General features: G+C 39.1%; 1 protein-coding gene across 1 annotated transcript in view; it reads left to right on the top strand.

Annotated features, from left to right (window-relative positions):
• Positions 1-2,104: 2,104 nt before the first annotated feature.
• Positions 2,105-14,158, top strand: part of CACNA2D1 (calcium voltage-gated channel auxiliary subunit alpha2delta 1) — a 676,857-nt gene continuing 664,803 nt past the window's right edge. Inside the window, exon 1 of the mRNA XM_034765627.1 lies at positions 2,105-2,656. Within this exon, the coding sequence (XP_034621518.1) occupies positions 2,562-2,656 (95 nt within the window). The 5' untranslated portion in view covers positions 2,105-2,561. The remainder of the gene's footprint in view (positions 2,657-14,158) is intronic.

The raw sequence follows: 14,158 nt of genomic DNA on the forward strand, positions 1-14,158 counted from the left end.
TTATGACCACCCTGCTCTTCCCATAATGCTAAATGAAATGGAGTCCTGACTAGACAGGAGGGAAGTCTCAGGGGTGGGGATGTGCCAGTTTAGCAAATCCAATGAGTTAATAGTGACTATGTTCAACAGAAGCAAGGAATAGGTGGAACTAAACTCCATTAGATTAGAATAATTAAAATGAGACTGGATAAAACTCTCAGGTACCATACGGATGCATGACACATATAGACAAGGTAAATAGCACTACAAATGCACTGTAGAGCAGAGATTCTCCAAGTGTGGTCTGTGGAGTATTTGCTGCAAGTCTTGTAGAGAGCTGGCTGATTGCATGAGTAGAAGGATGGTCTGGTGGTTAGGGCACAGGGCTGTGATCTGGGACAGCTGGGTTTAATTCTGTGATTTGTCACAGACTTCCTGTGTGATCTTGGGTATGCTTCTTAGTCTCTCTGTGCCTCAGTTTCCTAGCTGTAAAATGGAGATAACAGTACTGCCCAACTTCATAGGGGTATAGTGAGATAAATAGGTTTATCTAAGTTGCTCAGGTAATGGGAGCCATATAAATACTGAAGATAGATGTTGCTAGCTCTGCCTCCTCAGGTCTACGTGTTGGATTGGTTTTTTTTAATTTGATGAAATTAAAAATAATTGTCATTGTTCTTCTACCTGCTCTATTAAATATCTATTAAATATTTCCCCGCTCTTCTTTTACCTTGTAAACCAATTGTAGTTTCCATGGGGATGTGATTGATGATGAATGCGGTAGTGGGGACTGTGGGAGGGGCTGGTCTGCATGATTGTGAGTGGAAGAGGTGGTGGCTACTACAGGGGCATAGACAACTTTTTTGAATGGGGGGTAGAGAAATAACTGTTGAATCTCACTTTAATGAGTAATATTTTATGATGACTAAATTTGTCTGCTTGTAATACAGTGGAATAAACAAGCTTCTATTCCAGACTGTGTTTTCTTCATTTAATAACTAAATCCCTAATTTTTTAGTAGGGATAAAGCCCCTTCCTAGCTCCCAGTTGCCTATACCCTGGGCCCTAAGATGATCTCTGACTTAAAATGTGGTGAGGCAAGGTGGATGGGGTATTATCTTTTATTGGATCAACTTCTGCTGGTAAGAGAGACAAGCTTTTGACCTTACACTGAGCTCTTCTTCAGGTCTGGGTTCTGTGTAGCTGGCAAGCTTGGCTCTCTCACTAACAGAAGTTGGTCCAATAAAATGTATTACCTCGCTCACCTTGTGTCTCTAATATCCCGGGACCCACAAGCTTACAACACTGCATGCTTAAAATGTGGCGAACACACTGATAAAATCTGGTCTTGTCCTGGGAAGGAAATAGGCGGAAGGGGCCAGGTTGTCAAAAGTGCCGCGCTTAGCACCCATAATTGGAAACCGATTTTCAAAGAGCCCCCCAGGGGAGCTGGTGAATGCTGAGCAGAGCACTTTTAAAAACCAGGCCAACTTCCACGGGGAGCCTACATGGAAGCTGTTAAGTAAGGGGGCAGCCTGCCTAGTACTAACCTAACTTGCGTGGTTCTCTGAAGGCAAGCTTGAGAGGGGGAAACACCCTCACAACGGCTGCCTGGGAGAATCAGATCCAGGGGGCCGCCCGGGAGGTGCAGAGATCCAGCCGCACATGCCCAGGGGGCCGCCCGGGAGGTGCGGAGACCCAGCCGCTCATGCCCAGGGGGCCGCCCGGGAGGTGCGGAGACCCAGCCTCTCATGCCCAGGGGGCTGCTAGCGACAAGCCCGGGGAGGCTTTCGAACCAGGCGGCGAGCCGGAGTCTCGCTTGATTCTGCGCTCCAGTTCCCAGGCTGCCTCAGCTCCAGCACAGGGCCAGTCAATACAACAAAACACAAAGTGCGTTGCGGAGCAAATCCGGGCCGGTTCGGAGCCTGGCCTGCGAGGCTGCCTTGTGCAGGGCTTTCTAGCATGTGGCTGGCTGCGGGCTGGGGCTAAACACCCCCCCCCCCCCCAAGCTCGGGAGATCAGATGCTGACTTTGGGAGTTCCTCCTATTCCTTGTATGGAAAGCGGCTCGCCGAGGCTCATCTAACACCCTCCCCCGCTGTGACTTTCCCCAGCTCCCTTTTCTTCTTGCTCGTAGCAGGGAAGCAAAGGAGAAATCTCCCAGCCTCTGCTGCTTCCCACAACTCACCCCCTCCAACACCCCCACGCCCGCCGCCGCCTCCTCCGCCTCTCCCCTCCCCTCCTCCGCAATCGGGAATAAATCAGGGAAGGAGCGAGCCGCGCACGCCAGAGCGAGCAGAGATCTGTTCCAAAAGTAGCCCTGATGGCGGCGGATCGGATGGAGCCGGAGCTGCCGCTGGAGTAGCGGCGAGTCAGAGTATCTCCCTGGATCCCCCGCTCCACCCACAGATCTCAATCGGTCTCCTCCCCACCCCCAGCTCCGGTCCCTGCTGCTGTGCCCATCGCTGGGCGGCTCCTCGGAGAAGGGGGGACACTTTAAAAAGCAAAACAATCCCCTACTCATTTAATTTTATTATTTGTTCCGTCTCCGTGACTGGGGGGAATCGATCTTCGATCAGGAAGATGGCTGCTGGCTGGCTGCTAGTCTTTAGTCTGACACTTTTCCAGTCCCTGGTGATGAACCTGTCCTCCGAAGGACCCTTCCCTTCTGCCACAACGTAAGTCCCACCTGAGTTTGGATCTGGACTGGTTTTTGGTTTTAAATCGGGTGGTGGGGAAGGAAAGCGTTTCACTGGGAAAGCGTGTGTGTATTTGGGAGAGGGTGGCGATTGTAATTTGCAGGAGAGTTCTCCTTCCTGGGGAGTGGGGGAGCCCTGATCATAAAGTGGTAACTGGGGTACACTGCAGGATTTTGGCTGCTTTTGTTTTATCGATCCAGGCTCTCCAATAGATGGTCACTGAGAAGAGCGAGAGCAAGACCAGGGAAAGCCAAGTACTATACTTTTGAGTCAAGGGATTTACATGAGAGCAACACTCCAGAGCAGATCCCAGTCTCTAAATATACCCCCAGCAGTTTAGCTGTGCTAAGAGGAAAGTTTCTAGTTGCACACATTCCCCTCTCCCCGCCCCCACCAGCTTCAAAGGTTATTTCTGTGTGACTGGAATTTTAACACTTTCTATTTTTAAAAATACTGTAGCAATTTCTTTTTTTCTTTTTAAAATAAAAGATGCATGAAATACATGTCCTTGCCTTTTCCATGCATGTTTCCAAGACAGTTGTTGTTATAATTTTTGGATGAAGATTTTAAATGTATGTATGCGCTCATTTCTACTTGGATTTCCTCCAGTTCACAACATTAATATTTTGACAGTTCCAGGGTTTGTTTTGTTCGTGTGGTTTTGTGTGTGCGCATGCATGTGCAAAAGCAGACTTTTTTGCATGTTTAAAGCAACATAAGTAAAGTAGCCGTGTTTTCATGCAGACTCTCAAACATTAGCCATCACAGTAATTACTTAAGGGGGATTCACCTTTGCATCTTCAAGAGAAATATTCTTAGTAATAGCTGTTTTATGTTGCTGTTTTGCATGGATGTAATAGAAAATTTTAAAGCGTTGCGCAGTTATTAACATGAAAGTGTATCCCTGAACAAAGCTAGGATCACATAATGAAAAGCATGCAAAACAAGAAAGGGGGGGGAATAGCCCAATATGTTATATTTTAGTTTCAGACAGACACTTCTAGGATAAGAAACAATGTGGACTAATGACCACATTTTCTTTTTAGAAGCACTTACTTTAATTCCTGGGTTAAAACCTGTCATTAGATAACTTTATGTGGATGGCTCACTTTACATGCATTTTACATAAGAAAAACAAAGCTAAGGGTAGTCTTCTGTGTTGTTTGATGCTGGGCAGAATTTACTATCCTGGCTCATTCTGTACAGGAGATTTCAGTGATTACCAGTAGTGCTTTTTCACCAATTAGTGCTGCTGGTGTGTTAGAATTGGTTTTAGTTCTCTGTGTTGGTTCTATTATGTATTGGAGCAAGACTAAAAGGATGCACACACTGGTACAAGAAAGAAAGGGATTAAGAAAGATAACTGCGTAACCACTTAATATCTTTTAGATTGCATAAATGAAGCCTTGCCTTTTCATTTTCATTTACTTCTATTTTCTTGGACTGAAAGAGTTACAAAGATGTGCTGTGTAAAACAAGAAGAGTTAACTAAAAAATAATGCTAGGATACCCGTCTTTTAAATCCTTGCTACTCTTAGACTTCACCATCCTAGATCAAAAGACTATCTCTTAGTGAATTGATAAATCATGTTATATACAATTATTCACAATTGATCTTCTCCTTACATTTATCTAATTCGTAACAGAAAAAGAAATGGAAACAAACACGATGGAAAGCAGATACTATAATTTCCAAGTAGAATTATGGGTCTCTTTTTACTTTGAGATACTTTTTTAAAAATCTTAGGAGTCCACTCAGTTCATATTTGCTTCTTATAGTCACAGTTACTCTTACGATTCATGATGATAAGAGCAAACATCAGCAGAATAAGGTATTAGTTTTCAAAGAACTTTAATGATAAGGAATGCACAATAAAAATATCTTTTCTCTTGGTTAACAGCATTTATATGTTCTCCACAATCTACTTACTGTCTGTTTTTTTTAAATCAAGCCATTGAAATATTGTAGAAAGAATCCACAGTGTCGGCCTATCCTTCATAATAATGTATTTCCTCTCTTAAATGAAATCAAAGAGCAAATAAGTCTCATTTCATTTAGGAGACAGTTCAGCAGGCTGGTAGGAGGTCTTGTTTTGCAAAGAGTAATGATGTAACAGGTGAAGCCGAAAACAATGCTAGGATACTGCTTTTAACAACTGCGAGTTTAATGATGTTTTGCTCACCAGTGTATAGTGTAAATGGGGAAGAACAAAGTGAAAATGACACAAGTGAAAATGTCTGAGTGTAAATCATTTTAGATGTAAATACCAGTAGTAACAAATAGAAAAAAGACTGAGGGGGTGGGAAGAAATGAAAGGGATACTAATAGTTGAAAACCAAAGGCTGTTTAATGCCTGATATGTCACATTCATCTAAAAGTATTTTCCCAATATTTTTAATATGCACTCCTCTCTTTTATCATTTCTTTGAAAAGTTGGTGTTAGGCGGCATTTGAATATTGCTTGGTTGGATGTATTGTAATTTAAAAATTAGCATATACAAGGCTACAAAGTTGTTGATTTTATCAACAATTGTTTCCCACCCCATTATCCTGTGAATTTTGCATCAGTTAATGTCATTCTTATAAGATGTATCTTTCCTGCAGAACTCAAGAAATTCATGTAATCAATACAGTGATATAAAAATATATCTTTTTTGTTAAAGAAAAACTCAAAACCTTTCACTAGTGTCTCTTAGATACAATCTCAGGCATTTGATCAATTTCACTACTTTGGCTTTGATATGTTTACCCAGCAAAATAGGGAGAGTCAGCTTATTAGAAACATCTATACTGAATGAAATAGAAACCTGAGCTGTTCATTCAAAAGCAGAAAATATGTTATAGTCACATAGTGCTGCAAGCAGCCAACATTAGAATATTTTAATCAGATTGAAGATTTTCTGTGTTGGGATATGCAGGCATATTGATGGATATAACTTGATCTTTTGATATAAGGTTTGACAACTGATCAATATATATTGCACATTTAGTTAAATATATCATTTTCACTGTGTCAAAATATTAAGGAATTATACAATGCACTAAATTATACAGTGCACTCAAATATACAGTGGTCTCTTATGTTTTCACTTCCAGTAATTCAGTCATATGTGCAACATTGCATACCTTTTGCACTTGTATGAGAATATTTTTTTTTATATGGCAGACCTATCATACTTGTAACTGAACTGCTGGTAAAAGTACACAATGCATTTCTTTCTTTCTAGTCTTATATGTACATTTAATGTCTATATATATCTAGATACATTATTTTAATGTTAGATGTATTTTTTAATTTTATTTATAAGGACAACCTAGCACACTATTGGTGCTATATGAATAAAATAACAGTAATAGAAACAAAATAAGCCATTTTAATTTCAGATTTTTTTTAAAACAGTTGTACTTTTGATATCAACTAAAAAGCAGTAATTACAGTAGTGCTGATATTTATTATAACACTGATTAACATAAAATGTAAATATGTACTCCATGCTTTGTGAGGACTAACTTGGATATTTTGATACACAATTTAAAACTTAACAGTTAAGTGTTTGACAAATTTAGGATTGGATCCTATTAAATTCAATAGGACTGCTTTTGTGTATGTATTTGCAGGATTGGGCTCATAGTTTGGTTCTATCAAATCCTTTAAAACATTTTCTGTCTTTAGTTCTCTCTTTTTTTTTAAAATGACTCTCTCCTAATGTTTGGATTTTAAAATAAGAAGTATAAGTCCGTGACATAACCGAGACAGACATTGTTACTTGGAATGAGTTATAAGATTTATTAATATTATTCAGAATATATAAAATACGCGAGAATAACAAGGAAATTGTGCATATACTTATAGACAAGCAAACATTTAGTAAATAAAGGTCTAATCCTGCAAACACTTACTCATGTGAATCATCCTTTCTCTCTTTTATGTCATTAGGATTACTCATTGAAGTAAGGATGACACACATGAAAGGACTGGGATCTTTATCTTTTGGTTTTTGTGCATGGTCCTACCAAGTGTAATTCTACCATTAATAACTATACAGGCTAGACTTGATATTCTGCATCACTTTCTGTATTAAATGATTAGTGACAAAAGGTGGACAGAAGACATTCACAGTGTGTATTTTAAATGTGCTGATAAACGACATACTTCATTTTGACACTTTCAGTATAATGATTATTTGATCCTTTTATTAAAAAAAATCTTTGATAGCAAAATATCCTATTTAGCTTTGAAACTAGTTGTAATATATCAAGTACTAGCTCTTTGAAAATAGCGCTGTTTTGGTATATTCAGAAGTACTCTCTGCTATAAAAAATACCCCACTGACGTGAGCCTTCATGTAAATGGAACAGAGAGAGGGAGCCAAAAGATGTAATGCACTTAGAAACAGAGAAGTGAAGTATCACCTCTTGGTGTGTTCTCAGCATCATGTGTCTGAGTGCCAAACACTACACAAGATGTGTAAAACCACAGGTGCCTAAAACACAGTCTTATGAATGTATGTCTAGTAGAAATAAATTTAAAGCAGAGTGCAAAATAGCTTGGTGACCAGTGTTGTTTTCCTTTTGTGTGTGTATGTATATCGGTGTGCATGATGGTGATAAATGAAAGTTATTTGGATTCGCAGAACATGATTCCATTTATTATATTTATTATCAGTGAATGGGAGTTTCTTGGTATTTTGGTTTTATTTCTTTCCCTCTTGTTAGTGTTTTGATGTCCCCTCTCCTCTCCATTCCCATGGTTTTTTCTTCTAAGGTTTTCAAACCTACAGCTGTTACATTATATTAGGTATGAAAATCTAAACTGAAAACTTGCAGCATAGTCACTGATCAGAAAGAGATTTTCATTGAAATAAATCAGTGGTTTAGGGTTCTTGCCATCTTTAATCTTACAATGATGCTATTTTCAGAACTGCATTGCTCATACCCTACAAAATGATTTTATCCAAGAACTCAGCTGCTAGAAAGAGAGGGAGGGAGCCTGGCAGTATGTTAGTTTTTTATGTGTTCACTTAAATAGAAGGCCTTTGGTGTAGATTTTTTTAAAAAACAATATTAATTTAGCTGAACACTTTAATTTGGGGGAGGGAAGTGGTTAAATTTTAGTTTAACCTTTTGCAAACGATAAACAGTAAACTGGGTTACACAAATCCACTGGTAACTGAGGTTAGACCTTTTAATGCCTTGATCCTCCGTCCCTTACTCATGTGAGCAGCTCTTACCAAAGCAAGTAATCTCATTTAAACCAATGAACTATAATAAGATTTGAGGGTTGCAGTCCTGGGTAGTATAACAGAGAGAAGAAAATAGACCAATCCTACTCGAACTTGTTTTAATGGAAGCAGGATTGGGCCTGAAACTCCCTGGTATTTTTATAGATGAACTAGAGTTTCTCATCCCTGTATGCCTATATATATATTTTGTTTAGCGAGTTTATAAAGATATTCGTGACTAATGCCAAATTGTGGACTTGGGATAAAAACCCTCTCCTCTGCTTTGGTGAAGTTTCTTCTTCCTGTCTATAATGCTGGGAATCAAATTGTTACTTGGACCCCAACTGTAATTTTGCTAAAGTCAAATGCTGTGCTTTATTTTTTGTCTCTAGTAAATACTGAATCAGGCTTATTTACAGAAATGATACGAACGTATTTAGTGACTCTAACACCTTGAAAAAATGCAAAGGTTTCTAATTACACCTCTACCCCAATATAACGCGACCTGATATAACACGAATTCGGATATAACGCGGTAAAGCAGTGCTCCGGGGGGGTCAGGGCTGCGCACTCCAGTAGATCAAAGCAAGTTCAATATAACGCAGTTTCACCTGTAACGCGGTAAGATTTTTTGGCTCCCGAGGACAGCGTTATATTGAGGTAGAGGTGTACCAAAAAAACAAAAAAACCCTAAAAACATATTCCTCATTTTTCTCCCTTGGGTAATCCCTATTCTCAGTGCTCTGATTACTATCAAAGCTCTCCAGTATGAGCACGTCATTCTGTCTACTGTCATTAAATGATGAATATCAATCAATATTTAAATTATATGTGAATGAGAATGCAGCCCTAATTTTTCTTTTTGTACTTACTAAAGGACCCGATCCTACAACACCTTTCTCATTCATATAGTTCTCTCACGTCAGTGATCCCACTGTCCCCTTGAACTACTCCTGTGATTTGCAGGATTGGGCCCAAAGCTCGGATTTTGTAGTAATAAATGGTATTGCAAATAATAATGAACTGAACGCTGCAATTACATATTATGGGTTTGATTCTCATCACTTCTGATTGATACCCCTATAAATGAGGAGAGAATTTGTCCAGTATCTTATTTTGAATATGCTTTTTGGCTCTAACAGCATAATTATTTCCATATAATACTCTACTGACTGTAGAAACGGTTTAAATACAGACTGCAAATATATAATATTAATAGCCGAATCCTGCCCTCAGCTGAACTTGTAACACCTTGATGACATTAATGTGCTGGTCTGAGTTTAACTGAGGACAAAGTCGGGCCCAATAAGTCTAATTTTCTAGGACATTCAGTCAAATCTAGCCTGCTAATTTTGCATATTGCAGTAGAACGTGGGTGGGATTTTCAAAAGAGCCGGAGTGACTTAAGAGCCTGTACATACCTTATTGAAAATCAATTGGACTTGCGCTCCTAAATCACATCAGCACCTTTAAAAATCCCAGTTTGTATCAGAGGAGTATATCTAGGGGCCTTATTGCATAAACCTTACTCAAGCTAAAGCCCATGGAAACTTTGCCTGCATAGGGGCTGCTGGTTGGGGCCTCGGGTGTTTCCCAGGTGTGGAGTACTACACCTTTTTGAAACTGAGATTAGTTCAGATTGTGCCCCCATCAGCAGAGTCCTCAGCGGCATCTCCATCTTCCCATGCCCTGAGAGCTTGGATTTATGCAGTGAGGGGACTGGGTCTCAGCAGGCCTGACACAGGAAGAGGCTGATCCTACAATGGACTGTGGCAACATGGCTGATATACATCGCTCCCTCTCACGAAGATCCCCCTAGTAAAAGTGACACAGAATGGAACTTTGTTGGTGGAGCTGACGTTTGACGAGGGTGGAATTGTTGTCCAAACGGGGACCCCAAAGCAGCTGTCCTATGAAGCAGGGTTATCGGTTATAGGGGGCACAGATCCTATCTGTATAATAAGTGCCAATGCTCATTCCACATGGAGGCCAGTCCTGGCCCTGACGTTGTTTGAAAAAATAAAAGCAACTATGCTGATATAACAAACTTGCAAAAGCCTTGATGTTTCCCCCGCTGTTTTATTTTTCTGGGCTTTTGTTGAGACATCATTAAGTATATAGTGTTTTGCCAGAGCGTGGAGAATGCATATGATTTACAAAGGGAAAAATGTCAACTATGGCTTTGTACATGATTGCTTCATTTGTTTACAAACGACTGTCTTTAATGGGAATTAATAGTAAATTAATGAATTATGTAATGATGGGATTGATATTTGAAAGATAATATCCCTATGTTCCATACAGTTTCACTCCTGAGCACATTTCCACTGTGACAAAAATCAGTACTAAATGTGTCTGATCTGTATTCCTTAAAAGGTGTGAACATTTGTTACCATACAGTAACCTCACTTACATCAATGAGATATCTTCCATGAGCAGTGACTTCTTATTTGAGTCAAGTTTTGCCAAATCAAACCCCATGTTTTATATTCTTGATTTGGGGTCAGAATCTGACCCTAATCAATGAACCTTTGTTGAGAAGCCCCATTCATATCAGTGGGGTTATTTGCATGGGCAAGAACTCATCATATGAGTAAGGATTTGCAGATTAGGCCCATCGCTCTCTTTTGTTTTTATTTTTAAATAACTAAAAATAATGGGTCCTATCTTGCTCCCATTCAGTTCAATAGGAGTTTTTCATTTACTTCAATGGGAGCAAGATCAGACCTAAAATTCCCCCCTCCTCCTCTTAGAATGTCAAGGTTGGATGGGACCTCTGGAGGTTATCTAGTCCAACACCCTGCTCAAAGCAGGACCAATCCCCAACTAAATCCCCAAATGGCCCCCTCAAGGATTGAGCTCACAATCCTGGGTTTAGGAGGCCGATGCTCAAACCACTGAACTATCCCTCCCCCATATGTGCCAGTGGTGGAATAGAGAGGCAGGAAGCTGGATTTTTGTTCCTCGTATGATTTTTGCTATTTATTTACAAAGATTCTAACAAGTTTATGAAAAAGATTGACATTATATTGCATCAACAAATCAGCAAGCTTTTGCAGTTAATTACAGTAATTCAAAATCAGACTGTCTTTATTTGAGGCAGTCCCTGAAATACTCATAGCATATGAATGTGGGGTTATAATATTTATGGTTATAATAAACCTTGCTTCTATGGGATTTTTTTACGCTCTTTAATTACCTTCTCTGCTTCTCTCCCCTTCCCTGCTTTTTAAGAGTTCAATAGGAGAAAGAGTACAGATCAGCTGTGACAGATACAGATTTTGCAAATAATGATTTGGACCCTGGAACCTGAAATTGGGTCGGTGTGTTCAGAGCCCAGTCCTGCCGCCCTTACTCACCTGACTCACATAACTTCAGCTGGGCTACATGTGTGAATACGTCAAGCAAAATTTAGCTCATGTGTAGCAAAAGCTCCGATGTGACTAGATAGAGTAAAATAAAGATTGCAGTCATCGTTTTCCTTGGCATGCTACCGAAAGTGCATTTTGTTTTGGATGCCTTAGTGCAGCCATATTTTCTGAGGTAACAATTTTTACCTTAGGATAGCTCCTCCATATGACATCATTGGGGGTTGGGCTCTGTGAGTTTATTCTGGAAGTGCAGCTATTGTATGCGTCATGTTCCCCTCTGCACTTTGCCAGCTTCCCAGAAGCTATCAATGCAGGAAGTGATATGGGTAAAAACACCTTATACAATATATAATGTATTTTATTATTATCCTCATCATTATTAAAAAAATTATAGAAAGAATAACATTCTGTACTAGGCTCTATGTCACTCTGTCAAAAATGACATTACCTGTTCCTGAGTCACTGGTAACTTGGAATTAAATAATCTTATGAATCAGTGTCCTAGTAGACAAAGCACAATATGGGGTATTAGTTGGTGTCTGCGACAGACCACCAAACCACACTATGGAACAGAATCCTTACTCACCTATTTGGAGTGTGCAGGAAAAAAACAACTGTGTGATTGTGGGGGACTTCAATATGAGCGACATACGCTGGAAGTATCATGCTGCCAGTACTAAAACATCCTTGGAATTTCTAAATATTATAGAATTCAGTTCAAACTCAACGTGTTGCATCTAACCCAGGGGAATTTAATATTAGACCACATCTTGACAGATAAAGAGAAACTGGTCACAGAACTAAATATTAATGGTAGCTTAGGTACAAGTGACCATGACTTGATCACATTTCTAATGTGCAAACTGAATAAAGTCCAGACCAGTAATAAATATACTTGATGCTTAAAAGGGCCTGTTTTACAAAGCTGAAAACAATTACAAGTTAGATCAGCTCAGAGGAAAAAATTTAATTAGAAAAATGTGAATGATAATTAGGAATTGTTTAAGAAGACTTTACTAGATGCCAAAAGGCTGCAATCCTACAACCAAGGAAGACGGATGTCATGGTTAAAAAAACAACCTGGTTTATAAGGGAAGTGAAGGCAGCTATAAAAAATAATAATATATAACAAATGGAGGAATGAGAGTAAGGAATTGTAAAAAAAAAAAAAAATCCTTTGGGAAGTAAAGGAACACAAGGAGAAATTTATGGCCAGCAGTATAGGATAATAAGAAGTTCAAGTATGTTAGGAACAAAAAGAATCCTAACAATGGTATTGGTCCATTAATAGATGGAACTGGTGGAATTATTAATGAAAATGCAGAAAAGCCAGAATAGTTCAATAACTATTTATGTTCTGTATTTGGGGAAAAAACAGATAACGATGTTATATGATAACACACTTTCCATTATATTAGCATCTCAGAAGGATGTTCAACAGCAGCTACTACAGTTAAACATTTGTAAATCAGCAGGTCTGGATAACTTGCATCCAAGAGTTTTAAAAGACCTGGCTGAGGAGCTTGCTGGACCATTAATATTTGTTGTTGTTTACAATAAGTCTTGGAAAACTGGGGAAGTTTCAGAACACTGGAAGAAAGCTAATTTTGTGACAATATTTAACAAAGCATAAACAGGATGACCCACAGGTAGTTATAAGCCTCTGAGTTTGATGTGGGTCTCTGGTAAGATAATGAAGCATCTGATACAGGACTTGATTAATAAAGAATTAAAGGAGGGTAATATAATTAATGCCAATCAATATGGGTTTATGGAAAATAGATTCTATCAAACTAATTTGTAATCTCATCAACAAAAGATATCAAGTGTGGTTGATAAAGATAATAATGTTGCTGTAATATACTTAAACTTCTGTATGGTGTTTGACTTGGTACTGGATGATATTTTGATTAAAAACTAGAATGATGTAAAACATGGCACACTTTACATGGATTAAAAGCTGGTTAACTGATAGGTCTCAAAATACAATTGTAAATGGGGAATCATCATTGAATGGATGTGTTTCTAATGTGGTCCATCAGGGATCAGTTCTTGACCCTGTGCTAGTTAACATACTTTTCAGTGACCTGGAAGGAAACATAAAATCAGCACTGATGAAGTTTGCAGATGACGGAAAAATTGGGGGAGTGGTAAATAATGAAGAGGACAAGTCACTGATGCAGCGTGATCTGAATCACTGTGTAAGTTGAGCACAAGCAAACACTATGCATTTAATATGGTTAAATGTATAATATAGGAACAAAGAATGTAGGCCATACTTACAGGATGGGGGACTCTATCCTGGGAAGCCGTGATTCAGAAGATTTTGGGGTCATGGTGGATAATCAGCTGAACATATGATACAAGTGTTATGCTGTGGCCAAAAGGGCAAATGTTGGAACAATTTACCAAGGGTTGTGGTGGGCTCTTCATCACTGGCAATTGTTAAATCAAGATTGGATGTTTTTCTAAACTATATTCTCTAGGAATTATTTTTGGAGAAGTTCTATAGCCTGTGGGTTATAGGAGGTCAGACTAGATGATCACAATGGTACCTTCTGGCCTTGGAATCTATGCCTCTATGAATTATTAAATTTCTAAGGTATTTAAAAGACTTTCTACAGAACCTTGTTAAATGTCTACAGAACCCTGTTGGTTTCACCCTTATTACATTCAGTAGCACTTCTCTAGCCGGGAGCAGTAATTCCATTCTATATCTATAACTGCTCTTCAAGAGGGATTAAGGTGAGGTGTGGGGGCCAGAGTGCTAAAGGGAGCTGTATCTGAGATTGGGTGGGATAGAACATTGAAATACTGCATAAAGAGGGTTGGCCTTCTACAGTGGTAGGAGGTATGCACAGGTCCACATGCATTACCTAGTCAATCT

This window comes from Trachemys scripta, chromosome 1 (assembly GCF_013100865.1).
Source record: "Trachemys scripta elegans isolate TJP31775 chromosome 1, CAS_Tse_1.0, whole genome shotgun sequence".
NCBI lineage: Eukaryota > Metazoa > Chordata > Testudines > Emydidae > Trachemys > Trachemys scripta.